Source organism: Lepidothrix coronata, unplaced genomic scaffold (genome assembly GCF_001604755.1).
Source record: "Lepidothrix coronata isolate B3197 unplaced genomic scaffold, Lepidothrix_coronata-1.0 Scaffold21, whole genome shotgun sequence".
Classification (NCBI taxonomy): Eukaryota; Metazoa; Chordata; class Aves; order Passeriformes; family Pipridae; genus Lepidothrix; species Lepidothrix coronata.
Genome location: NW_016690201.1, coordinates 1,865,142 through 1,891,889, shown reverse-complemented (window position 1 = coordinate 1,891,889; position 26,748 = coordinate 1,865,142). Strand labels below are relative to the sequence as shown.

The window sequence follows — 26,748 nt, the reverse complement described above, 5'->3', positions numbered from 1 at the left end:
TTTTTTTTGTTCTGGTTTGGTTTTTTTGGGGTTGGGAGGAGGGGGGAGGGAGGTGTGTTATGGCGGTTTGGGGGTTGTTTTTTTTAGGTTTCTACCCTATGGATAAAATATCCCCCAAATTCAAAATGAGATATTGAGAATACAAGGAATAATTAGTTTCCAAATATTTGCAAGGTAAACAAGGAACATTTCACTCCCCATGGCCTTAAGTACCAACCCTCAGTTTCCATTAAGTGTCTCAGTGTAAGCTGCTAAAGCATTAAAGTGTAGAAGTAGCTTCTCTGAGAAGCCTAAGACATTGTATTAAATCCATATAAACACATTAGGTTTTGATTGCTGCTTAGGAATAGTCACAATATGTAGCTCTAAACTATTTAACATAATTGTTTACTCGGTAATTTCAGGTGCCAGCAGCAGGTAAAGACAGATGTGTATGACCTAAATCATCCTAAAATATCACGGCTACTGGAAGCTATTTACAATAGTGCTTTCATTTGAAAGATGCACGCTCTGGAGTTGGAGTACTTCTCAAGGAGGTCAGAATCAGCATGGACAGTGCTGTGTCCTTCACATCTCCTTACTTACTGCCTTATTGCATTGTTGTACCTAATCAGTCAGTTGGCTTTGAGGAAATTTGTGGCTGGTTGTAGTTGATGACAACTTCATGTCAACCTCCCAGTTCTATCACATGGCTGAAATTACCCATCTGGAAAAAAAAAAAAAAACTTAGAAAGAATATACTAGGAACATCTAGTGCTTCCCCTCCCTGCAAATGGGATGAAGCCAATCAACTGTGAACTAAACTAAGAGCAGAAATTGGCATGAATTATGCAAACTATCTCAACTGAACATTTTTTTCCCTTCACCATATCCCTGCTTTACCTAAGGCAGAAAAATTCTTTCAGACAGCTGTTATTTTTTTTGGCTTCTTTCATACATCACCAGGAACACCTCCCACTGGGTTGCTCAGGAGATTGCTAAAATAACATAAGTAATACAGCACAAGTATTCTATCATTAGTCATCGGGATGAAGATCATTCTGGCTTTGTCTACTTCTCTCCGTGATTTCTTTCACTGCATCAGTACAGTCCTTTGTTCTCTGTGAACACACTCATCATTCTTCAACCCTCGTAGTACCCATGTGACAAGTTATTACACTCAAAGCCTTATTATGGGCAAAAGGGGAAACACCTCATTTGGGAAGCCAAGAATTCTATGTTAGACTAATTAAAATCCTAACAGCCTAACTAAAATACACTAAAGTGTTGTTATAGTGCAGTTACAATGATATCAACCTTCGGAGTCCCAATTATCTAAACAATACCATGTACAGCTCAGCAATAGAGTCAAAGATTGCTATACAAAGTGTCCTCTGATAAGCTCTCCCTTGTCCTGCCCCTCTGGCTATCAAGTGTGACAGTAAGTTAGCCCCAAAGATCAGCCTGGGGAGAAGGACAGGGGTTCAAGTTTGAAATAATTTGTTAGCATCCCCAGTCCAGAAGGAGCATCATGTCCATGATGGGGTTTCTTCCTCTCCTTTGCTGAAGAGCATGTCATCAATGTTTTTTTCCTTCTCCCTCCAGGGCCCACATTTGAGTAATTTAATAAATTTTCTAGGATAATTGTACAGTTAAATGTTTATTCTCTGATGTGCAAGTTGCTATTGCATCCAAATTTGCTATAGGTAAGAAATTCTCTTCATAAATTGAACAGCTCTCCTCTTTCTCTTTGTTACCACTAAAACTGGTTTTGTCCAGCTCTACAGTTCTTTAACCAAGCTGTCAATAACCTTAAGTTTCCAGTATTATTCTTTGCCCCTTTCATTACCATCTCATGTCTCTACTCCTCTACATCACATCCTCTGACTTTTTTTATGGCTTCTACTGTCATACCACACCTACATTATCCCATGTGACTTTATGCTACAGCAATAAATGTTTCATTTGAATAACTGCTTCTTATAATTGCCTATATAAAATTAAGGTAATTCCTAATGCTTATACGAAATTAAGCAAGAGCAAAACAAATTAGGCAACAGCTTCCTTGTCATGAGGAAAACCAAAACTAATAAAAAAACCTGTCATTGATAAACAAACAAAACTAAAGCCCTAGGATGGCTAGGGCAAAATCAGACAAACACTAACACGATTCATCCTGAGGCCTTACAAAGTAGGCAGGTTATAGGGCTATAATGACCAAAATATCCCACTCTTCCCAAAGCATCGTAACTCAAGTCTCAGTGTCCTAGAGCTCTGTGGGCTCTTGAAGCCATTGAAACGTAGTGGGCACTTGTCTGTGTTACTTCCAGTCCCATATGGCCAGTTACATCCCTTCATAGGCAAAGAAAATGCCTAGGAGGTAATTAAAAAATGATTTAGGAAAACACCCCAGAACCCCACCACCCCAGATCCAGCTATAAATAGATATGAATGCACCAGGTTCTTCAATTTGCTCCAGACAGTCTCTGGTTTGCTTTTGCTTCTGTAAGTGTAGATCAAATTGAGAGGGGTGGAGAGCACATCTTTAGCAGCTGGAAAGGGGGAAACTGTGCATCTCCTGAACAGAAGGTGCAGTACCAGTCAGTCAATTCTATGCTATTACTGGCTGGGCACCTATCACACTTGTTAGTCAGCCAATTATGCTTTTTCTTTTCTGCTGGATTCAAGATCTTGAAAGTTTATTGATGTATCATTTGTGCTCATTATGACAAAGGTTTCATCTACGTAAGTTGTCACTTGGTTGTGGTTGTGGCCTCATTTTACAAAAGTTTGCCACCAAATTTCAGTCAAAATTGTCATCAGTTCTCCTGAAATACACCAGGTGAAAACAAACTCCAGCTTTAGCAGAGCACAGAACAGGCCTATGTGACTTTTCAAGCATCCCCTCAATATCCATCCCCAGCTAGGAGTGGGAGGGGAAGCTGCTGGTCCACTTTCATCTCCTGAACACAGTGTTCATGGACAATATCTGAAGCCTGTAAAGTATTTGCAGATCTTCTTCTCATTTGCCTAGACTAACTGGCTTCCACAGAGACTAAATATAGTGGATCTTAATCTACAAGGCTGTGAAAAAGTCAGTCAAGTCCTGACAGCATAAACCAAATAAAATAGGCTCTTTTTCCCTCCCAAGTATAATGTAGTTTAGAGAAGCAGATGTTACCACCTTATGGCAGAGAAAAAAGGCCACATTTTCAGGCAAAACAGCCCCTTAATACATATTGAAGAGCCTGCACAGTGGAACACTTGGTGCAATCCAGAAAAGTCCAATTTGTGAAAGCAAGTAATTGCCTACAGCTATCTTTTGAGACCTTGAAGGAAAGAAGAAAGCCATTGAAGAACGTACCCTTCTATGCTCAGCAGGGCCTGCAGTGCTACATCCTCATTATGCCAGGCATCACACAGAGTGCAGCTTGTAGAAGACTGAAGGCTGTAAGGAGATCCTCTACAGTTACATATATTTACAAAACCAGAACAGTCGCTCCATTTTGAGCTAAGCCTATTCACTTTAATCCAATCTATACTTGAATGAAGCTGTCCTTATTCAAGCTTCCATGTCAGACCAATCCAACTCTGCTTTTAAAGAATTGTTAAGGGGGGAAGGAGACTCTTGAGATCCTCCAGTTCAACCCCTGATCAAGCAGGCTCAGTGGGAGTGGGTTGCAAAGGACTGTGTCCAGTCAGGCTTTGAATACCTCCAAGAATGATGACTCCAAAACCTCTCTGGATCATCCGTGCCAGTGCTCAATCACCCATATAGTAAAAAAGTGTTTTCTTATGGAATTGGATGGAATTTTCTGTGTTTCAGTAGCGCCCACCACCTCTTGTCCTGCCACTAGGTACTACTGAGAATAGTTTGGCTCTGTCTTCTTGACACTCCCATCAGATATTTATACACATTGATAAGATCTCCACATGCTTTCTCTTCTCCTGGCTGATGAGTCAAAGCTGTCTCACAGCCTTTTCTTAGGTGAAAAATGCTCTGTCCCTTTAGTCATCTCTATGCTCTGTCCCCTTAGTCATCCCTGTGACCCTTTGTTGGACTGTCTCCAGTATGTCCCTGTCTCTCTTCTACTGGAAAGCCCAGCCCTGGACACATCCCTCCAGATGCAGCCTTGCCAGCTGAGCAGTGGGGAAGGATAACTTCCCTCAGCCTGCTAGCAGCTCTCCTCCTAATGCAGTCCAGGATGCTGATGGCTGCCTTTGCCATGAGGGTGCACTGCTGGCTGGCCATCACCTTGCTGTCCATCTGGACTCCCAGGTCCTTGTCTGCAAAATCACATGATCTGTGATTTGAGCCTATAAGCACACATGGTGCAGGAGAGAGTCCTTGGTTCTTGCAGTGAACACTCGTGTCCAGAAGATGTGCAAGTGTCACACTGGGGTAATGGCACCAGGTGGCTGGAGTAGCCAGCGTGCTGTACCAGCATTCATTCATCACCCTTGAGATTTTTGGTATATTTTACTTTCCTCCAAAGAACGGCAGGGAGCAGGTGGAAAGCTTTTCAACACAACTAACTGGCTGATCCTCCCTGAAAGTTCATATACTATTCCCACAGTCTTCTGAATAAACTACTGTTTCCAGTGGGTTTGAGAACACCTGGCTGCCCACATGCTTGGCGTATATGCAGTAACATGAGCTCTTGATCCAGAAGCTGAGAACATGTCTTGAAATTTCCAAGAGCAATCAGAACCACCTATAATCTAAACCTGAGAATCCTTAAAGGGTGCATTTAAGCCAAAAACTTCCCTGGCTGGTATGGCATCGTGCCTACGCTGTGTTTATTTCCTGTGCTTCAGACTCAGATTCAGCACCAGGCTGAAAACATCCACTGCTGACAGAGGACAAAAAGCAGGATTAGTCACATTCGAGCACACGCTTCCATACCTTCTTCAACTTAAAGAGCCTTTGAGTACTTGCCACGTTGTTTCCCCTTTCATCTCTGTACAAGTCATTGCTGATTCACGGAGGTAGAAAAGGAAAATAATGAGGGAAGCGTACATTTTGCAACACTAAAAAAGAGATATTAGTGTAAAGAGCCCAGCTGGAAAAAGCAAACAACAGAAACACAATGAAACAGTTATGTTTCTAGTCAAGCTTAGTCAAGCCTTGTAGATCCTCCCACACTCTCACAAAACTCACCCTCTGGGTCTGTTTGCAACCAAGTTGCAATCCACCACATGCCATGAGGACCTGAGTCTGCTCTGCGTGACCCATGTGCACAAAACTCAACAGCAGTCCTCTTTTTCAGTTTATCTGAGAGAAAAATCTGTGGTTTCTCTGCATACTAGTTGTGCTGAGCCAGGGACAAACAAGGTGGAGCACTTTGGAGTGGCTTCCTGCTAATGAGCTAAGATTTCCAAAGTCGGCTCAGGCAGATGCAGCTATAAAAGTGCTGTAATTCCAATTCACTGGCCTCTAGTGGAAATGAAGCAATGAATAAGACAGCTGCTTAAGAGTTATCCAAGAAAGAAAACTATGATTAATGTTTGTCTTATTGCCTTAACATCTTCCTTTTTTCTTTTATATAAGGCAATATGTGTGTTCAAAGTAACATTCAAAGAAAATATTTCGTTACTCATTTTTCTTCCATCCACAAAGCTAAATATCATCTACATCAAACAAATGTATTTCTGACCTACTGAGGCATGTGGATATGCAATGAGCATGTTTCCTCTCCCTTCAATTTAGCTATGGTGCTGAAACGATCACACTTTCCACCCACAAGTCCTTCAAACCTTTAACTTCATACAACATCCAAAGTAATTCCTGCATGATCTAAACCAAGTTTGTAAAAGCTGTCATCATTTCTCATCCCCCTCATATAACTCAGTTGTTTGATCAACATGCCATGAAATAGCTACAATAAACCATCGACCCACTTGGCATGTAACCAGTGGGCTGAGCAAGGAAACCTCCCATTGCTTTAGTGCCAAGGGACGTGCTTCATCTGCTGCTTACAGTATAATACAGCATTTTTTTCAATACATCAGTCATAGTCTATATTGGGGTCACAAGTTCTTCACAGAATCAGCTCTGCCTTTCAGGAGCAGCAACCTCTGAGCACCAGCCAGCTCGTGGTACTCCATATCCTCTCGCATTCATGGAACTGAGTCAGGCTCCTGTGCAGTGGTCAAGGCACAGAGACACGCTTTTTCTGGACACAGCTCATGTCAGCCCTCTGATTCCTCTGGGATCCTGCCCGAATTCTTCAGCTGCTATAGCTGAGGGAAGAAAGGCATGGAAACACCCCTCTCCAGCAGTAAAAATGGAGGTTCAAATTCAGGCAAGTCCCATTCTCTAAATGAAGCTGAGAGGGATGCAACCCTTTCTTCTATAACAATAGCTGCTCTGTCAAACACTTATTTTAGCTTATTTTCTTAAGGCAGACAGGCTTCTTTGAGCCCTCTGAGACAAGTTGCACAAACCCTGGGCACATGCTAGATAACCTAACACATGCTCACAGCAAAGTTTTTACCACAGCCACATATTTCTCTTACAGCCATATAAGCAGAAGTGTGAGGCTACTGTTTGGCCATGTTTTTACTTTCCAGAACAGTTTCAGATATAAACTCTAAACAGGAATATTATTGTATTTTGCAAAGTTTTTTAATATTTTCTCTCCTGCACTGGCATCAAAGGCATCACCTAGATCCACAAACCCCCGTCACTCAAAATATCAGTAGATAAAGCAAAGCGAATAGATGCAGCATTTTTACATACATAGAGCCCCCTAATGTTTGGCCAGGTGGTTTTGTTGGAGGAAGCTCTGCATGTCCATGTTCCAGCCTCTTGCACCCACAAGTATGCCTTTATCACCAGTTACAGTCCTTGCAGACTCTCCCTCCCCTCTATATTTACCAGATGGCCCAGCTGCTCACCTGCTCCTCCTCTCTTAACCAAGTTATATTTTGATTTTGTTTCTTCCATGCTTCTTGCTTGAATTTTTGCAGCTGGCACTTCTTTCTTCATCTGTTACTAGAGGCTATCAGGTGGTGTGTGACTGATCCATCAGCACCCTCCATGATCTCACTGTGACCTACAAGAGCTGACTAAGACATCTGTATGCCTGGGCCATGTCCTCTGCTCCTCTAGAGAGCTGTTGTCCAGTTGCAGTCCCTCTTTTGAACATCTAAACAAAGACAAAGCCAATGAATCCTCATACAAACTGCTCATGGCTCTACACCAGATTTCATGTTAACACGCTCTGAGACTGAAAAGTCTCATGACGAAGTCTTCAGGCCCTATTCTACTAATGGAAAAAATTAAATGGGAAGGGGAAACGGAAATGAAATGGAAAGGGTGAAAGGGGAAATGGAAATGAAACGGAAAGGAGGAAAGGGGAAATGGAAATTAAATGGAAAGGGGAACACGACAACAAATTTTGAAGAATCCAACCTGATCATCGGCAGAAAAAATTAAACTTCATGTGCAATAAGTACCCTGGCATCAGTGTGCATTGCACAGCTAAAAGCATGCTTGAATTAGAAGTTTCTGAGTTATTTTTCAAGTCAATCCCTGTAAGAGGCAACAACAGGTTTTTACTGACATTTTCGTATTGCAAACAATTTTTATTATATTCCCTCATGTACTCCAGCAGCTGTGTTAGCAATGCCCTTGGTAATAGACTTCAGACTCTCCAGTTTGTTTGCATCTGCTATATTTAGGTTTGTTGTTCAAACCTCTCGATCTGAATATTGGCATGACTCATCAATTGTTGGCAGCGTATTATTATAACCAATCAGCATCTTACAATTAGAGACAATGGTTTCTGAATAAAATTACTTGACTGGAATCCTTTTTGAGCCAGTCAGCAGTAGCCATCAGAGAAAAAGCTCAATCATTTGTAATTTTGTGTTATTGATCCCAAAATGCTAGAGATAAAACACCACTGGAAAACTTCCTGGAGATTATGTCAATACACACTGAGTATTAACACAATCATTTTTAAGAAGCCAGACACAATGATTCATCCCTTTTAACACATTCCTGGACTTTGGAATTACCTGTTATGATTTCCATATCATTATTTACACTAACTGAAAAGCTTACCTTTCTCCCAAAATACTAATTTTAAGGTTTCACAGGAAAATTCTGCCTGAGCAACAGTTCTCTGAGTAGTTTCTTTAAGTGTCCAGATCTATCTGACTTTGCAACCAGATGGGTACTTTGCTACTACATGTATGAGCTCCATGATCAGCATTTTTGGCAAGTTCTCCTACACTGCAATTTGTTCTTGATATAACTTCACAACAGAGATCAGTCAGTGCAATCTTTGGACTTTATTGCCTCTGGCATGTCTGCCCAACATAGCCTGTGAGAAAATTGGAGTGACACACTACACCGGTGGAAGCTGTGGCATTTGGGGAGAGGCAGAAGCCTCCAGCCTTGGGCATGCTCTGAAGCTGGGTTAGCCAGGAGCCCTGCCTTCTTTCAGGGATAACACACTGCTTGTCGGCTGCTGAGTGGCATTTTGCTACCAAGAGGCAATCTTCCAGCTTCCAGTGCTGTCTACAGGCATGTTTCACCTATAATTTGGCAAGGCAAATTGTTATCTGGCACGCCAGAAAGGTTGTTGACTCCAGGTAGAAGCTATTTTAAAATGCTTTTATGTCAGTATAATTTTTCCTCATTTCCATTTCTACCAGGGCATAATTTTAAAGCTCAATGCAAAGAAAAATATATCACCCTACTATCTTTCCAGAAGAACTCAAATGGCAATTAAACCAGCATCTTAACCAATACATCTTTGTTTGCAAGCCCAGCATATCAAGCAGTACCTTCAGAGTGCCAGTGAAGTTCAATTGATGGCACCACCTTCCCCAAGAAGACAGAACACCTCCAAAAAAAGCTGTAGGAATTCTGAAATATAATTTTTCAAGATTTCACACTCGGCAGCATTGATTATTACTGATTTTAACTCATATACGGAATTTGCTGTTTGTCTGCTCAACATGGTATTAACTTCATCTACGAGCATCCCTCGCACCCTGTGATACCATGACAAGCCAGGGCTGCGTACAGGCTTCACATCAGTGTGGGTTTTCTGTCTTCAGAGCAGCCTCCCCAGGCCAGTGTCCTGAGCCCACGTGAGTTTTAAATGCCATCAATCATCACTCATGCTCAAATGACAGCAGAAAAACCGTAACACAGAGCGTGGTGCTTTTTTATTTCTTTTTTTTTTTTTTTTTTTTTTCCCTTCACCCATTCAAACAATGCCATTTAAGCTCTGCTTTTACTCAAGTCATTGATGGCAGTCCAGCACTCAGCAGTAGGGAGATGAAAAAAGGTACAGGTCAATCCTGGACCTAGCTTGCTGCAAAACACAGGAGTACAGATTATGATACACTATTGCTAGACCAGCAGGGCATCTTCCTGAAGGCCTCACATTGCAATGTCACTCCTATGAGAGTCTGAACATCTTATTTTGAGACACACACTCTCCTCCGGAACATAGCTATACACTATGGAGAATTTGTCCCTCCTTCCCACATGCCAATTTAGGGAAATGAAATAGAATGGACATGGTTGATGTGCAGGGAAAATGCATCACATTAGTTTTCACAAATGGCAGATTCTGGAACAGACACTTGGGCTATTAAGATAGTTTTAAAAGAACAAATAAAAATACAGCCAGAATGGCAGTAAATGGACTTATATCAAGTCATAAAAAAGCAGAAAAGTAGCAAGCAGGTTCAGACTTCAGTCCAAAAATTGTTGGGACAAACTCACAGTAATACAACACTGGACAGCAGGATTCACAATAGCAGCATTAATTTTACCCTGAAAAGCTTTCCTGTTACACATTTACCACCACTGTCAGCCAAATCCTAGCCACGATTTCAAGTGTGACATGAGTGAGTTTTCATATGCCAGACTTTATCTTTCATAGATGTTTCTCTCTTGACATTTCTGTGCAATCACATTATGAGAACATGGACACACATGGATTTACCAGTTCCTCAGCCTTTTGCAGGATCCAACACTTGTACAATTGTTATTTCCATTCTGAGCCCAAGTCCATCATTTTTCCACACAATATTTTCCTCTTGCTTTACTCATAAGTTCCAAAGGAGGTGGGAAGGAGGAAGACCACCTCCTCCAAAATATCCTTTTTCCAGGGGAGAGTAAGCTGTTTGAATATGGGCCGTCTGAGCAGTTCCTGAGGCTGAACAGTTTCCTTGATGTATACATGACAGCACAGGATTTCAAATGAGCAACTAAGTGCTGGAAGTGAATAAATAATTCAGTAGGAGAGATGGTGAGTGTGCCATTCAGTAAGATTAATTTTATTATGAAAGAAAAACGTTCACTGGAGATTGTGGGAAAACCTTTTGGAGGACAGGTTTTCTACCAGCTAATGGTTTGTGCAAAGACTGTATTGGTTGACTCGTATTTTAGAGCTGTTGACAAGAAGTGGCTCTTTAATGTGCACGTTCACATTTCTAAAATGCTGCACTGCTGCCATGAGCACCACTCATGGAGTCCACCATGTCCTCTACAGCATCAATCACACACCAGGTTGCCTTGAGCTCAGAGATCATTCTGCTAAGCTTTGGGAGAGATAATAGCAGTTACAGATTCAAGCCTAAACAAATGAAGTTAATAGATTTGTTTCCTTAGTAGGGGGGAAGGAGATTTTAAATCCAACTTTTACAGGTAGCAAGCTTATGTTCAAACATCTATGCAGCAGAATACATCATCTCATTACACTATTGTCCTTTAAAGAGCTTTTCTGCAATTTCCACTGAGCTTTAATGTCTTCATGGAGAATAAATCTCAGCCACCAACACATGCTTAAATTTTCCACCACTGATCCCCGTGAGCAAACGAACCAGAATTTCTGACAGAGTTCAGAACTGCCCATGGAAAATTCCATTTTCTTCCCATTTCATAGTCTTATTTCCACCTGTCTGTGCACTATGTAGTCTCTTCCGACTGCACTCAGTACAAGGCATATCTTGGCCAGATTCTCATCTTGAGTACAGCAACACAAACCCAAACAAACCACTATATCAATGAATATTTACTTTGAGAAGCAGTTCCACTTTTAGCTCTCTAAAGAATTACTGAGTATTTTCAGATTCTAGCAGAAATAGATTAGGACCTGAAAGTTTAACTAGATTCAAGTTTAACTAGATTAAGTCTGTAGAGTTATTGCTCAAGCCTATACTCTATCTCCTTTTTTCAGTAATTACTGGTCTCCCTGTAAGAAAGATTTTGAGGGCCAGTCCTTCCAATGAGGTTGATTAGTTTATGTCTGGTCTTTATCAAGAGGCAGCAATGAAGTCTCTGGATTTACACTACTGAAATGATTTTACTTACTCATCTTTTCATTTTCAGGCGTTAAGTTTCAGTGGCTAGACCTTCCAGACTGAACATGCCTAATCCATCCAAACAGGAGCCTAGTGCCAAAGGGGTGGGTTAGAGTCCCTAAATATCCTGTTGCTACCTGAATACTTGCAGTATTTCCCATTGACTGGATTGAGCAGTCAGGTGGCTACAGTGCAAACCTTTGATCCAGCCAAAAAACTCACATCCCTAAACTAACCATGGTTAGATTGGAGTTGACTCATCTGTCAGTTCCCAAACAGCCAGACAAGATGAACAGTTGGATTTGATGCATGGTGGAAGCAAGCAACTGGGAGACTGGTACGGCCACTTTGAAAAATCAGTCACTATACAACTGAGTTAAAACTATAATTTCTTACGGTGCTAAGTCACTAAATAGAGAGGTAGTGGTAGGGAGTAGCTAGGGCAGGAATGTGAAAGAATTCATGGTAAGATGGTTATCTACAAGGAGAAATGAACTTGTTGGCTTGCTTTGTAAAAACCTGTTTCAGAGATTGGTCTTTGCTGAAGGTGCAGTAAAGCAAGTAAACTGAGCAACAAGAAAGCTCCATGGGCAAAGTCATTCCTGCTCAGCTACCTTTACTCCATTGTTTCTTTGGTCTAAGCAATTTATGAAATATGAAATAAAAACATCAGAGAAAACGCCTGTGTCCTGACTATTCCCATGGAGTTGATCACAATTGCACTTCCCACGTCAGAAATTCTGAATTAGAAAAAAAAAAACAACCAACAAACAAAAACTGCAGCGTTTTTAAAATGAAAAAAAAAGAAACTTCTGTATTGTACAGTCAAATGAGATGAGGGTATCTTGTCATAAATACCCAGAATTTGGAAACAGGATAGATATATTAATAGGTGAACATCAGAACTCAGAAACCACCACTTAATCACAGAGACAAATAGCACAATGTTTCAGATTCAAGCTTATTCACAAATCTCTTTCCTCTCTATAGAGAAAGCATTTTTTTTGCTTTTCATGAGAAGGAGCGAGGAGAGGTTGATTATAACTGAACTAAAGAAGATACTTGACTATGAAAATATGCCAAGAACCAAAAAGAAATAATCTGTTAACAGGGGACACCCCCCCCATCTGTACCCTAACATCTTTTTGATTCCAGCTGTTCCTGTGAAGAATTTCTTTCTGCCAACACAAAGTAGCCCAGGAGCCTCTTCAGGTTTTTTTTTGCCTGCTGGTACAAATCTACTCTGTGCAGAGAACAGTCTTTGAAAAACATAAATGATGCAAGGCCAGATCTAAAGCATGTTGGAGGTCTTTCAATTTTTTTATCTTTCAGATTTTTATGAGCCTGCTACCTGTCTTGACTGTTTTGAGACATGGTTTGACACAGGTAAGGAGAGGGAAGGTCTCCAGGAGATCCCTCTGGTGTGTAGCAAGGCAGTGATGAATTTGTTTTAGCCTCCAGAAGTCAGTGTGATGCAAACCTCTCCATCTTCTCAGGCAAGACAACAGCACTGACTGTTACCTCCTCTTGTTACTTTATTACCATGTGACACGGTATGACTTTTGAATTCAGCACTTCTATTGCTGTTCTCTATAAGGAGCTCACCTTGGGCAGCTAATTCCTGGCTTTTAATCCAACAGAGCTATTCTGGCAGCACAAAGGCTGTATTAGCCTCTAGGTAAGTGCTTTCCAACACAACCTCAGTTGGAACTCCTTTTTATTTCAGTCCATAGAAACACTGTATCCTACCAATTCAGTTCAGTACAGGTGCAACTAGTTTCCTCATTTGCTGTATCCAGGAGTTTCTATTTCTATGCTAATTTGACTTTTCACTGTTCCTTAACCACAAGCAGCAGCCTCTCACAAATCTCTTGTTCTGTTATTTACTTATCTGCATTCAAGTGTTGCCTTGTGATCAAAACATCCTCAAAGTGTTTCAATGACTCTACTAGTTTTTCCACTCATTTCCAAGCACCACCCTTCTCAGAGTGTACCAAGAAATGGATATTCTAATATCTGAGCTCATTGCTACAGAAGATAAGAAACAGGAATACTATGTAAATGCACTTCCATCTGCATTGTACCACTCAGCACCACTGCAATAACTGGGCAAAAAGAGCAGAAAACTATGAGAAAGAAGCATCTGGTTGCTCTTTTTTTTCAATCTAAAAGCAATTTATTATAAATCAGATGACCTACAAATAGGAAGGTCTGCTGCTCTGCAAATGCCTGCTCTCTTCATGTGTCCTCTTAGCCCTACTTCACTTCGAATTGACTAGTTTTTCAAGCACTGGTATGACAATAAGTCTTGAGAAAGCAGCACTTGCCTCACTAGTTCAAACTATCGGTTAACCCAGCCCAGTAATTTCACTGTAATTGCAGTCAGGTCTTCCCACTGCAAGATACATGCAGAAGCAGAACAGGTGTGCCACCTCATGTCAGCCAGTCCATATGCACTCAGTCCTGGGCTCACAGCTGCACATAGTGGAATTGCCCTCCCTGCTGAATATACTTCCCCAAAATTAATAGTCTCATCAAGGCACCTGCTAGAGATGTTAGTCAGGAGAGAACATCCTATGCTCTACAATTCAAGGTCTACCCACAGCACCTTCTCCACGTGCCTTTAGCAAACATCAGTCCACAGCACCCAGCACCCCTCCTTGCCTGGTCAGTCCACTAATTATGGAAGGAGGGGGGCAGGAAACACAGCCAAGCCCCCTCATTAGTGTGCTGCTTTCCTCCTTACAGCCATCAGAGAACTGAGACAGGCCAGCACTGTTTGTAACAGCACACACAGCTGGAGACCAGACAGACCTCATTAGGCTTTGACAAATCCGCCTTTAGAACCCAAAGTGAAGCTCAAACACTAAAGCAGCTGCAGAAATGCATCTTCAGCCAGTCTGGACAAATTCTCAATTTACCCAGCACTTGAAAGAGCCTTACAAGCATCCTGCTCAACATGCCATGGCACTGTGAAGGATTTCTCACAGGCCTTCTGATTAGTTGAAATTTTCGTTATCATTCAGTAACAGCTCTAGATGCTTGCTTTCCAGATTCTTCCATGCTGCTGATTTGGGCTCCACTGTAACTACAGACTGACATTGCTTACTGAGGTGCAGGAGTAGACATGCAGGGGGTCTAGCCAGACCTGGACAAGAACAACATGTGCCACTTTAGATTTCTATCCAGAGAGGACTATCCCTGCATCCTTCTAAAAAGCCCAGATCTTTACTTCAAAAGCATTTCTGAACATTAGGTAAAGGAATGCTCTCTGCCCTTTTCTGCAGTGACTGAAGCTGGTCTGAGCTGAAGAGTACACTGAAAGGGCATCCCAGCTCCCTTCTGACACACTAGCCTTTATGCTGTTTGTGGTGTCTCCCCTTTTCCTCTTCCCTCAATCATTGCAGAGTAAGGCAGGTTGTCTCTTCCATGTCTAACTGCTTTCCTTAACAATTAAAAATTCCTTTTCAAGATACAAGCAACTTGATCTTTTACCTCTTTCTTCAGCCTTCTGACATTTTTGATGTGACTTTGATGAGACTGATGAATCTCTTCACGTTACCAAGATTCATAATCCTTAGAATTCACCCTTTATGTCCAGTCTCACAAACTAATGTCGTTATGGATTTCGTCAACTATCTATTTTTCAACACTTCTAGTAAAGTAACACTTCTACTTAAACATGTAACATTCTGCTCCTTAATAATGCTATTTAGCAAGCATCTTAGGACAGGAAGACAGAACTAAGGACTTTCCCAGCCAAAACCAAAAAGGGTAAACAAGAAAAGAAAGAGGGAGAACAGTCACATAAAAATCCCATGGCAATCAGCAAGTTCCTTTCATCACAGTATCATGTTTAGATTAATAATAAAATGACGAAGAAAAAAAAAAATCTTTACGTATCTTCAGTTTTTGATCCAAGCATTTGCACGTTTCTGGGCATAAAAGGACCTTTTCTTCATTTTCCTGTACCCACATTTATGCAAAAGAAGGCAGAAATCAGATGTGTCTGTTCACTCCTAAGTAGCTGAGCATCCACATCCTCGCTTACGCACCCATCGGTGTCTATATTTTCATACTGTAGTTGATTAACCAGCACTACATTATATCGAAGGAAGTGCTGCTTCCCTGAAAATGGCTATTAGAATTTAATGGTAACTGTTTTATATCCCAGGGGTATTATCACTATTGCAGTCGGATTTCTACACTTAATTAGTTCATCGTCTGCCCTTGATGATTAGGTGGCGCTTCTCCATGGCAACATTGATTTGTGAAGTTTAGTTTCAGAAGGAGGAGAAAGCCACAAACCCGCAGATTTCAGCATAGCTGGCTACACCACGAGCAGGGATCGCTCAGGCTGCAAATCCTAGGAGACAGGAGCTGTTTATCCAACTTGTGCTGTGCTTCAGCAACTGGCAGGCTGAGCACTGCCCAGTGCCTCCCTGGCCCTCTGCTGTGGGGCTTGCAGCTGACTAGTCATGTGTTGACTCATTATTTCAGATATGCTAGAAAACCAGCCAAAACCGAGGGTTATAACACTTCAGGTTCCATCCTCATCTAAACAGAGCTGGGCTACTGGGAAGGTGCTATTTATTTCTTGCCATGTTACAGACCAACTTGTTTCAAAATTTTCCCCTTGCCTGGCTTGACCATGTCTCTGACACCTACTATTTTGCTGTAATAATAAGAAATAGCAACTAGGCTTTAGACTCTTTTCTATGTTGGAAAATCCCAAGACAGTCTGTACATTTGGTGAAGCACACACAAGACATCTAATAACTTGCCCAGCAGTTAAATCCTCTGAGTTGCAGAACAATACATGCTTAGCTGACATCAAAGCTGCCACAAAGCATTAAACTCACATAGCAAAATCAGACAGAATTACCATGACTCTACCTGGGCAGTAAAGAGTTATTGATGTTGAAAAAGCTTTAAGTAGCCAGTATTTCCTCATTCTTCAAGGAATTGGGGACCTATTGCTATTTTCTAAGAAGACACAAAACCTCACAAGAACGAATAAGTAATATGAGAATACTTACTATGGAGTCAAAAAAGCCAACCCCAAATTTTCATCTTCAAGCAACTTTAGCCTCCATTGTATAGGGTTGCTACACATGAGGATTAAGTAATGGCTACTCAGTCTGTTCTAGTCTGGCTCTGAATATCCCCTACTGAAGATTTTCTGTTTTGAAAAACTAACTGGAGCAGTTTCTGCCCACCATGCAGCTTAATGAGGCTGGTTAGATTCTCTTGCCTGTATAGCAAACACCTCATTATTTGTACCAAATAACACATTCCCACCAGAAGAAACCTTCCCATTTCAGTGGTCCTTGTGGTTCCTCTCCTGTCCCTCCCAGGGGGAGCCACAGGGACCCCACAGTCCCTCAAAGTGCAGGTTGACTCCTGGCTCTCTACTGGATGTAGCTCCACTGTGCAAAATGCTGGGGGGTTGGGGTGGGTCATTTAGACCTCCTGTGCACTGTTAACAGCAGAGCTGTCTGAATGACCTACAGTAAACCAACAAGGTTTCAGTTTCTGCTGCACGCTGTTGAAGTAAAGTCTCCTCCAGGGACATCATTGCTGTTAGAACCACCACCTTCCCGCCCCCGTGTTTGGTGAACAAAGTATCCATATAGATCTGTGATCTATTTCAAATACAACAAAAATCAGGCTTTAAAAGCAGCACAAATCATTGACTGAGCCCCCGACGGCAGGTCCCTTGCAGGCCACAGAAGAATGCCGGGTGGGAGCAAACAGGCAATTACAGTTCCAGCTATGCCTGACTTATCTAAGGTGCTCTATTGAACCAGCAGCTTAGCCAGCCAGTGACATGAGCAATGCCCAAAGAGCTCAGGGTACTAATTGGTAGGATTTTCAAGTGCACTAAAGGTCTGCTCTACAGGATTTCCTGGCCACTCTAATGGAATTAATTTCATCCTAATGCCTCATTGTTTGTATTATGTATCCTCCTCCTCCAAATATAGCATTTCAAATAATTAAAGCCAGGTTAATTACTCTGCCAGCCACTGGGAACACTTACAATGCCACCACATGTGGCAAAGGAACCACATGCAGCTAAAGAACCCCATGCTGTTTCCCATGTGTCTGGATAGTAAAAAAAAAACCCACACTCTTCTGCACTTCAATAAGTAATACTATTAACTAAAATACAGATGTGTGAAATTAGATGGTGTATTGGATATGAGATTTGAAAGTCGAATATACAAGTGCTCACAACAAAGCAGGCCATCTGAAGGTTCAGGAATTACCTGTCTCTTAGGGGGTTGCATCCTATAGTCTGGTATTACCAACACAGAGCTCAACTTCCTTAACCCAGCCAGGGGAAGGGCAAGGGGAAAATACAGGTGTTGGGTACATAGGCACTAAGAGGCCACAACACCAGAAAGGAAAAACTCAAACTGAATGCAACTCATTGTAAGAGTAAGTAGAATGGATTTACCAAATACACCTGTAAGCTGGAAATCAGGATGTCCCTAGCCAGCAGAGACATTACCCGTTTGACCTTCCACAAAACAGCAGCTTTATAGATGAAGTAATGACAGTCAGGGAAAGTGAATACAAGAGCAAGTACAAGTGACGGTGGGCAAGCTTACTTTCACAGCCTGAGATATCCTTCTAGTCTTACATTTAAGATCTTAAGTACTCCATATGTCCCAGCAGATTTATTGGGACATTTTTCACACACTCACCTCCCCCAGACACCACTGTCTCAGAGCTCAAGCTCTAACAACAGGGGAACAGTTCACCCTCTAGGCTTTTGATCTACCCATCATCTAAAACAGGGAGATGAAAGTATTTCAGCTCACTGGGAAGCATGGCCACTACTTACTTGGGTTTTCTACAGATAAAACATCTGAAACGACACAAAAAATTCAAACTTACAGTAAGTACTTTGTAAGACTGGAGAGGTACATAGTGCAAGATCTGTTACACTTAAAGCAACAAGTGGCCCATGTTTTCTCTGATTTCTTTTACAGCTTGGGTAATTCAGCAGCCAGGATTTCATTTGCTGCTGGCAATTCAGACAGCATTTGTCCCCAGATCCATAAATGTTACCTAAGTGATTTTCAAACAGAAGTCTGCTTGGACATTAGGATGTTTAACTTGCAATCCAAAACTAATCCTTGTCCCTCTTTCACTGTTCATCACATCATTCACAAGCTTGTTTGCACTGTCCATTTCAGGCAGCCTTAGTAAAGTCTGGGAACAGTCATCTTTACACTGCTAGTATTACAGACGGAAGGAAAACCTCTTCTTAGACTGAGCCACTAACCCCAAGTAGCAAATTGTACTTTTTACTCTTTCCTTGCTGGTCAAATCTCATGTTTTCAGAAAGTGCAGAGTGCATCAGCAGTTAAGAAAAGAATAAAAAAGCAGAGTATAAAATTACACAGTTCTGTAATGGATCATATTCCCCTCCCCCCCAACACCTTGACTTAATAACTTATGAAGCCAAATAATAAACAATTTGTTCCCAAACTCCACTATGCTGTTCTGGGGTTGTTTTCTGGGAGCTGGGGTTGGGGTGTGTATACAGCACGTTGCTGCTATTTTTGGGGTTGTTTTTTTTTTTTTTTTTTTAACTAGACTTGACACACACACAGAGGTACATCAGTCTTTATTCTGACAAATAGCAAGCCATGTCATTTTTCACTCATAATGCTTGACCCTCAACAGGGCTTCCTTTTCCATAAACTCTGAATCTGGGTACTCCAGTAACTCTGAGAGCAAAATCCACCTGTGACTTAACCTAAACCAGATTACATTCAAGTTCTGCCAACAGGGAAGGACACCTGCAGGACAGCAGAGTTCACTGTGTCAGGCTGCTTTGCCTTGCAAGGATTTCCACCTTCCAGATCTGAAAACAAGAATCAAGCAGATTCGAGGATAACAGTGTGAAAGAGGATTTTGTTGAACAAGCAATTTAATACACCTACCAAGCTACAGACAGCTTCCCCAAAACTGGGAAAAGTTCTGTAAAAAGTCTTTGTTAAAAAATTAATTACCCAAAACGTGAGAAAGGTAAAAAATTAGCTAGATTCTTCAATAGATATATTTACCACAAGTTATCCTGTTAGGAAGCTCTTACAATATGCCAAGTTATGTGATCACTTGCTGAAGTGATTTTGTCCATACGACAGAATTTATGAAGAAATGGGCAACAAATGGCAGCATCACTGCTCCTTTTTCTACCCACAAATAATTTTTTAAAAAATACAATATTTTAGCTGGAGCAGGTCTCTGGAGATGATTAAGTAGTATTAAAGGCACTATTAAGAGACTGAGCTTGTAGTGCAGCTGCACCTTCCTCAACTGTTTGGTTTGCTGATAACCTTTGACATATAACCATGGCAGCAAAGAGTGAAAAATGCCCCTGCAGTGTGACAACAAGTAAAGCAGAAATCCACAGTGTGGCCAAACACACAAAGCAGATTTTCACTTTAGAAATACAAAGCCAACATATTTATCAAGGTCAAAGTTTAGTGACCACTACCCATCATAACTATATGCACAACACATGTACGTATCAAATCAGGTATATAACAGCAGGATTCGATTCCTCAGTCACAGAAGCTCAACTTGAGCCATACGTTAAAAAAATGCAAGAACTGAGGAAGTAGAGAGCAAGTGTTGGGCTCTGCAGAACATGGTTGCCCTCTGGGCAGCCATGAGGGCCGGCTGCCTGCTGGGTTGTACTGGTAAGAGCACGGCCAGGAGGCCAAGGGACTCAGTCAGATCCTCTCTGTGTTTGTGAAGCCCCATGTGGACCTCTCTGATTATCTCGGCCCTTCCAATACAGGACAGCAGTTGCCAAGTCTCTTGCAGTGACTAAGGGTGACAAAAAATTCCGGAATTCCAAAATGAAGCGCAAGTGTACAGCTGAAATCAAAGTAGGACACTTTTTTTCAGAGAACTTTCTCCTCATTTGTAAATTCAGACCATCAGTTCAGTCTCCAGAGGCTATTCTGGCACCATATATAATTCTATCTGAGAAAAGCATCCCACCACTTTTTCCTGTGTTCACTAAGATGATCATTATATTTTAAGCAATTCCTTAAGTACTTCAGGGCATTTTTAGTCACTTGGAACTGCAAGCAACTGCAAAAGAAGTATTCCTTTAATTGCACTCACACTCCATATGGTTAGCTTTAAAGGCACAGGAGCAGCCTGACAGGACTGACAGCCCATCTCGGTGTTCAGCAGGGACTTGTGGGATGCACAGTCTGCATTCAGTACAGCTCACACTGGTGACACACTAACCAAAATCACCTGCTAAGCTATCAGCTATCAGCTCTATACAGAGACACTTAGTGCGCTGTCTCACAGCTGCTATACCTGTGACAGACCACACCACACGAATGAGGATGTATAATGCACAGAGACCCTTGCAATACCATTTTCAGCTGCTGAAGGTGTGCCATCCTGATAAAGGATTTTCTTCCTTCAGCTCACTCTTTTGTCCTAAGGTGCACTCACACAAGTGGAGAGAAAAGGCATTACCGACAAACATATAATTAAGGGGAGATCTATACTCAGGCTAGACTATAACTTTCATTTGCCAGAAAAAAAATCCATGGGAAATTTCAGAAAAAGAAAATTCTGTATTATTAGGAAATACCACAGCTGAAAAAATTTCTAAGACACAGCTACTAAGGGCACAGACATGAGCGACAGAGGATGCTGATGAAGAATGCAAACTTGATGCAGTACAGAAATAAAACACAACTTATTCCTCTTGCAGGGCATTTTTTTCCTTTCAATCTCGTATGCAGAATTTGCGCAGGACCCCGAAGTGCAACTGGGTTTTATGTCACAATAACACTATGTAACTTCAGATTTCATAAAGGCTAAAAGGAACCCTAAGTTCTCTTGAAAAATTTTAACATCATCTCAAATTAGAATTTCATCTGTGTTTTTTCCAAGGTTTGCCATTTGAGAAACAAAAGAGCGTTTCAGTTTGGTGCAAGCAACTTCACTGAACATACAGTGTTCTCTCAAATAGGCAAAGGAGGGAAAAGCTACAGTTCAAGAAAGAAAATTCACTTGAAGGGGCACGGCAGCGTCGCATCATGAGGGTCAGATCATTTTATATTCCTCTATATCTTATAACTGACTGTGCAAATGTCAAACTGAGCATTAGTTATGCCAGGCAATCACAGACCTAACGAGAGTAGCAGCATTGACCACATACCTGGCAGTAACCATCAGCTTTCTTTTACTCCCTGTACAGGCCTGTGGGGAAAGACACCATCACTTTGTCCTGATATTTATTGTTTTAATTGAAGTGAAATAAAACCCATTACAGGTAGTCATAGCAATTAGCCCCATGTGGTCACTCAACCTATTTTTTGAATAAAAGAAGCATTTTGATAACAGCAAAGCAATTCACTGAGGGAAACACACAAACAGGTACCTTTGATACTTTTTGCCTAAATAAAAGACCTGAGTTTGGGGACTAACCCAAGGCAGGAGAAATCCAAACAGCAGAGCAAACAGCTCATCTGTATTAATTGACCAATTGCTCAGAGTGAAACAAATTTTACACTTAGGTTGAATTTCTTTATCCTTTCACCAGCTGACTTCAAATGGTGACTTTCTGGAATTACAGCCCTATAGAAGGCCTTGCTGGCCTATTAGTCTGTATAAATATCTCAGACTTTTCAGTCTTCTTCATTTACAAAACCAGGGTGTGCTCGTGCTGGCATTAGAGTCAAACATGCATGAAAAAAAAGTATCTGAGAGACCATATTATTCTGTTACTTTATAGGAACATTCAGTATTGAAGACACTTATTTGACAGTTTTCAAAGGATTCAAGAACATTCCTAATGAAGAGAGCCAGATTATATTTTAATTACTTCCTAGTACTAATCAGTGTGAGATACATGTTCTTTAATAAAACGGAAGATATCTTGAGATAGGGCGAGTGCTATCCAGCTGCACAGTAGTCCTCAACATTCACTATTCCCTTTAGCCTCATTTGTTTAGTGCTCCAGTAAACAAGTGGGACTTCAGAGGCAGTCCTTAAAATGGACTTCTGACACTTGGGTGGAAGCACATACCAGCATCTAATTTGGTGATTTTTTTTTGGTGTGGGTTTTCCCACACCCCCCTTCTTTTCAGTTTCATCTTCGAAACTATCAGGCATGCTGGTAAGTCTAAACCAACTGTAATTCGAAACAAATACACTTGTTAAATGCACAGACACACAGAAAATACAAAACTCAGTAAAAATATTTCAGACAGACTCCAAGTCACAAGGGAAGGGGAGGGGTTATTAAAAAGCCCTCAATAAAGGGCTCTTGTTTAGAACTTGTTAATTACCGTCAGTCAAGCATGGACAACAACGATCTGATCTTTCAAAGTGAAATTTCCATCTCCACGGAAAGAAAACAATGCTTAGTTAAATCCAGAGGAGCAGCAAGCCTATCTTTGTAAGAGGAAGAAGTAAACTGGCTTTAGAAGAAATATGAAAAATATTTAGATTTCCTAGAGGATTCCAAAATTCCAGTTATAAAAGCCAGCAAACATTTGCCGTTAGAGTGTTGTTTAATTGATACAATTAAACTTATGAGAAATGCCAAGATGGAATTTGTGACAGGGAACAGACGGTTTCCTGAACTACATCAACCAACATGCATCTTGTCATATGCATATTCTGTGTAGGAAGCTTAAAAGAAATATTTTTATTTGAATTAGCAGCAACTTGGCCAACTAGAGTTAAAGCAACTTCAAGGTATGTAATTGAATAAAGTGTCCTCCCACTTTTTTGCAAACTTTGGCATCTCTATACCTGGGCACATAATGGTAAGTGCCCAGCTTCCCTGATTTTGTCTAAAATAACCCAAGTGGAATAGAGTCAGCTCCCACATAAACTGCATTAAGCATAGCCCTTTATGTGGTCATTTCAGATTCAAATTTACTTGCATATCACTTAAGTGTTTTCTGTTTTTTTCTCCCTTTTTACCGAATGTCTTCTCAGGAACCAGACGACATGAATTATATGTATTCAAAGGAAGATGCTATCTGCCCATTAACATTATGCTGTGAGCTGTAATAAAACATCAACAGCAGAAAGCAAGCACTACCACCTCTATGACTCTGTGTGGTTTCATAAGGAAGCTCTTCCCTTTAATGCACGTCAGGACTGTTTCAGACAGCACTTGTCAAATGGTGCTGGAGTAGGTCCAAAGCAGCTCCAAACACTTTCAGGGCATCCATTAGCCTGCTGGTAGATAAGCATCCTGTGATCTGCCACAGGTTCTTTAAATCAACATTTCAGAAGTGCACTGACATCGGGTCCTTTAACTCCAGAACATTACCAACTAAAAAAATTTTCCCAAAATACTGCTAAAATCTCGGCAGAGGGAATGGGGTGGGGAAAGGGGCGAGGGGACAGGCAGAAAGAAGTCCAGAGTTAAATTTGGTACCGGCTCAAACTGCCGACGTCGAGACAAGCCAAATTGCAGCAGAAGCCCTCCTGCTGAGGTTCCAGGCAGCCTAGCAGAGAAGGACAGCTCGGTAAGGGCACAAAGTCAAAGGTGCAGTGAGCATCTGCAGCATTCAGTCATCCCCATCGCGCATCTCCCCGGCTTTGTCCTTCGACACAAAAGGCTGATAGCTGTTTCAAGCAAAGGCTTGAAAAGTTCCTAATCGTCTTCAGGTAAGCTCGTTTACATTCTTGCAAGAGAAAGACTTATCTGAAAGCTGAAGCTTCCATTACAAGAGAAGACAAAGTCACTACTTGCTGTGGCTATTCAATTGTAGTCGAAGTCGTTTTCTACTTTAAGCTGCCAATTTGTGTCTTGACAGCAGCTTCTTCCACCCCCCTCTCTCAGTTCTCTTAAAAAGAACAGATTCTCTCAGTTAATTCAAAATGACTGAATTATTTCCCAATACAGTAACTCAAAGTACTTACTATATAATCAATGCTTTTAGACACAAGTATCCTCTGGGCATTTTATTTCACATAGATATCCATGGGGTCAATTACACTTGCTGTGCAAATCATGCACTCGAGCCTGATCAGTGACACTAGAAATTCAATTATATCTGGCTTTCTAGATGAATCTTTTGATGGACTAGGGTGCAGCTATGCAGCTATTTAATTTAATAAAGCTATTTAGATCCAATGTTAAGCAGATGGTGAAACTTGGATGTGATTTCATAGTAACACATTTGAAAGTGACAAGTCTAAATCTCTCACTTCGTCTGGAAACCGGCTTCGGGATAACCTACTCCAACTTACGACAACCAGCTAAGTAGCGTCGACATCCAAATTAACCGGATTCTTCCTGCTATTAGGACATATCTGAAGGCAATAGGCAAGTAGTCTAAATATTGCCTTCTGGTATAAGCAGGACCATTTCCTCCAAGCACCATTCCGCGTTTGCCTTTTTTCTTGCTTACTCTGTGTCATGTATCACTTGAAAGTAAGGTGATTTAACCATTTGCAATGCTGCATCATTGTAATTTTTCCAGCTATAAGAAGGATAGCTGACGTTGATAAGTTACCCATTTTCCACTTGGAAAATTTCTCAGTTAAACTTACATGCACACTCCACAGCCCTCATGCCTTTACACAACATGAAAGCGGAGGAAAAAAAATTATGCAACACTGAATCTCAAACATTTCCAGATTGAGTAAAAAATTAATTAACACTGCCCCGAGAAGCCAGAGCAGAGAGAGACAAATATGGAACAAAATAGAATCTATTCTCCATCTTACAAGTGCATTAGGTATTTTCTCGTCAGTAAAGCCCGAAGTGAGAAATAAATTAGCCAAGAACATAAAAAGAATGGAAATCCTAGGGAAGAGACTGCTAAACCAATTTTTTAGTAGCCAATTTTAAAACCTCTTGAAGAGCCAACACAAAATACATCTGAACAGGTGAGACTTTTTGCCTTAACCCATAGTAGGTGTTTTGTTACTAATCCAGGGCTTCTAGCAATATTCCTGGTGATGGGAAACAGATCCAGCTGACAGCAGGCATCACATCTGAGTCATCACAAGCATTAGTAAGAAAGTAGTGTACTCTGAAACAGTGTGTGTCTTCCTCCAGCCACCTTAAGCCTTTTGTTCATTTGCTTAGCCTACCTGGGTAAACCAATCTCCAACTGATGCTATCCATCACTCTGGATTTTAAACCTAATATAAAGGCATTTTATTTGCCCATAGCCATTTCTCTCTTTCCTCTCAATTCATGTCAAAGAAGGAAAGGACTTTGTTAGTTGTGGGATTAAAGTCAGGCTGCTTCAGTTTTTATACTTAAAAAGAGCAGTCGCATCAGTAGATGAAGTCTGGTCTTAAAAGAGCCAGTTTAGTCAAAAGACAGAAATACAACTGCTCTATGTTTTACCTACCATACTTGACAAGGAATTCAGCTTTTGCCACAAATAGTGCCTGAAAGTAATTATTCTCAAATTACTAGAGCAATTCAGAAAAGTTAGAGATCTGTGGGCTCTTTTTCTTGCGAGTACAATACACTATGGTGGCAGCAGAGACCATGCTTAGACAGGTGTCTGTCTCTCCCCTGACCAGCCAGCAGGTAGGTCTGAAGGGCTGAAGCATCTTTAGCAGGTCCACTGCTGCACTGCACATGACCTAATACTGCATACAGCCATAAATCAGCAGAAAAAACTTAATTTTCTGGAGTTTGCTACAAGCTGAATTGTGTAAACAAATACTGGCCCAAAATATTTTGCTGTCAAGAAAAGGCGCTGTTCAAGCACAGAATATCTGAAGTCATACAGAGGACTATAACACACTTCTTAATGGGACAGGCAAGATGAAGTATTAGGGAGACTGAAACTGCAGGCACATGTCCCTAGGGACAGGATCTAATGCAGCAAGACCACCAGGAGCAAGAATTCAGAGATCCAAGACAATAATAAACAAATAAAATTGAACACTGGGAAAGGACAAAGGGAAAAAAAACCACGCAGTGGAATCTTTTATAACATGTCTTAAATACTTCACTTGCAATCCTTAACCAATACAGCCAGACCACTATTTTCACACAGATGCAAAAATGAAGTTACTTTCCAGTATTTAGACTGAAGTCACATGGCACTGGAGTGGAACCAGAGGCAAAAGTGGTAGACAAGGATTTAGTCAAAGACATCTAATTTACCAAGTTACACTAAGAGCAGTACCTGATATATGGTCCCAGGCATCATAAAAACTCAGAACTCACTAAAGTTTTACCAGAACAGGAACAAATTCAAGTGTGGTGCAATAGCAAATATTCAAACTTCTTCCTCTGGCAATCAGTATCAAAAAAGTTATTTCCTGTAAATCTCTGTTGGATTATAATTCTAATTTAACCTAGTGGAAGAGTACGTTTCAAGTTGGAATATAATAAATCTGTGTCTAGCCTCAGTCAAATAGAAGTGACTTTTTAATATATTTCAC

At 41.1% G+C, this 26,748-nt stretch overlaps 1 protein-coding gene across 2 annotated transcripts in view; it reads right to left on the bottom strand.

Moving 5' to 3' along the window:
- Positions 1-613: 613 nt before the first annotated feature.
- The window catches only part of NECTIN3 (nectin cell adhesion molecule 3), an 86,141-nt gene continuing 60,006 nt past the window's right edge, over positions 614-26,748 (bottom strand). The window contains exon 11 of one of the 2 annotated variants that reach the window (XM_017807919.1): positions 614-706. In XM_017807919.1, coding sequence (XP_017663408.1) covers positions 668-706 — 39 coding nt within the window. In that variant the 3' untranslated portion in view covers positions 614-667. The remainder of the gene's footprint in view (positions 707-26,748) is intronic. The other variant, XM_017807922.1, reaches the window with a different exon arrangement.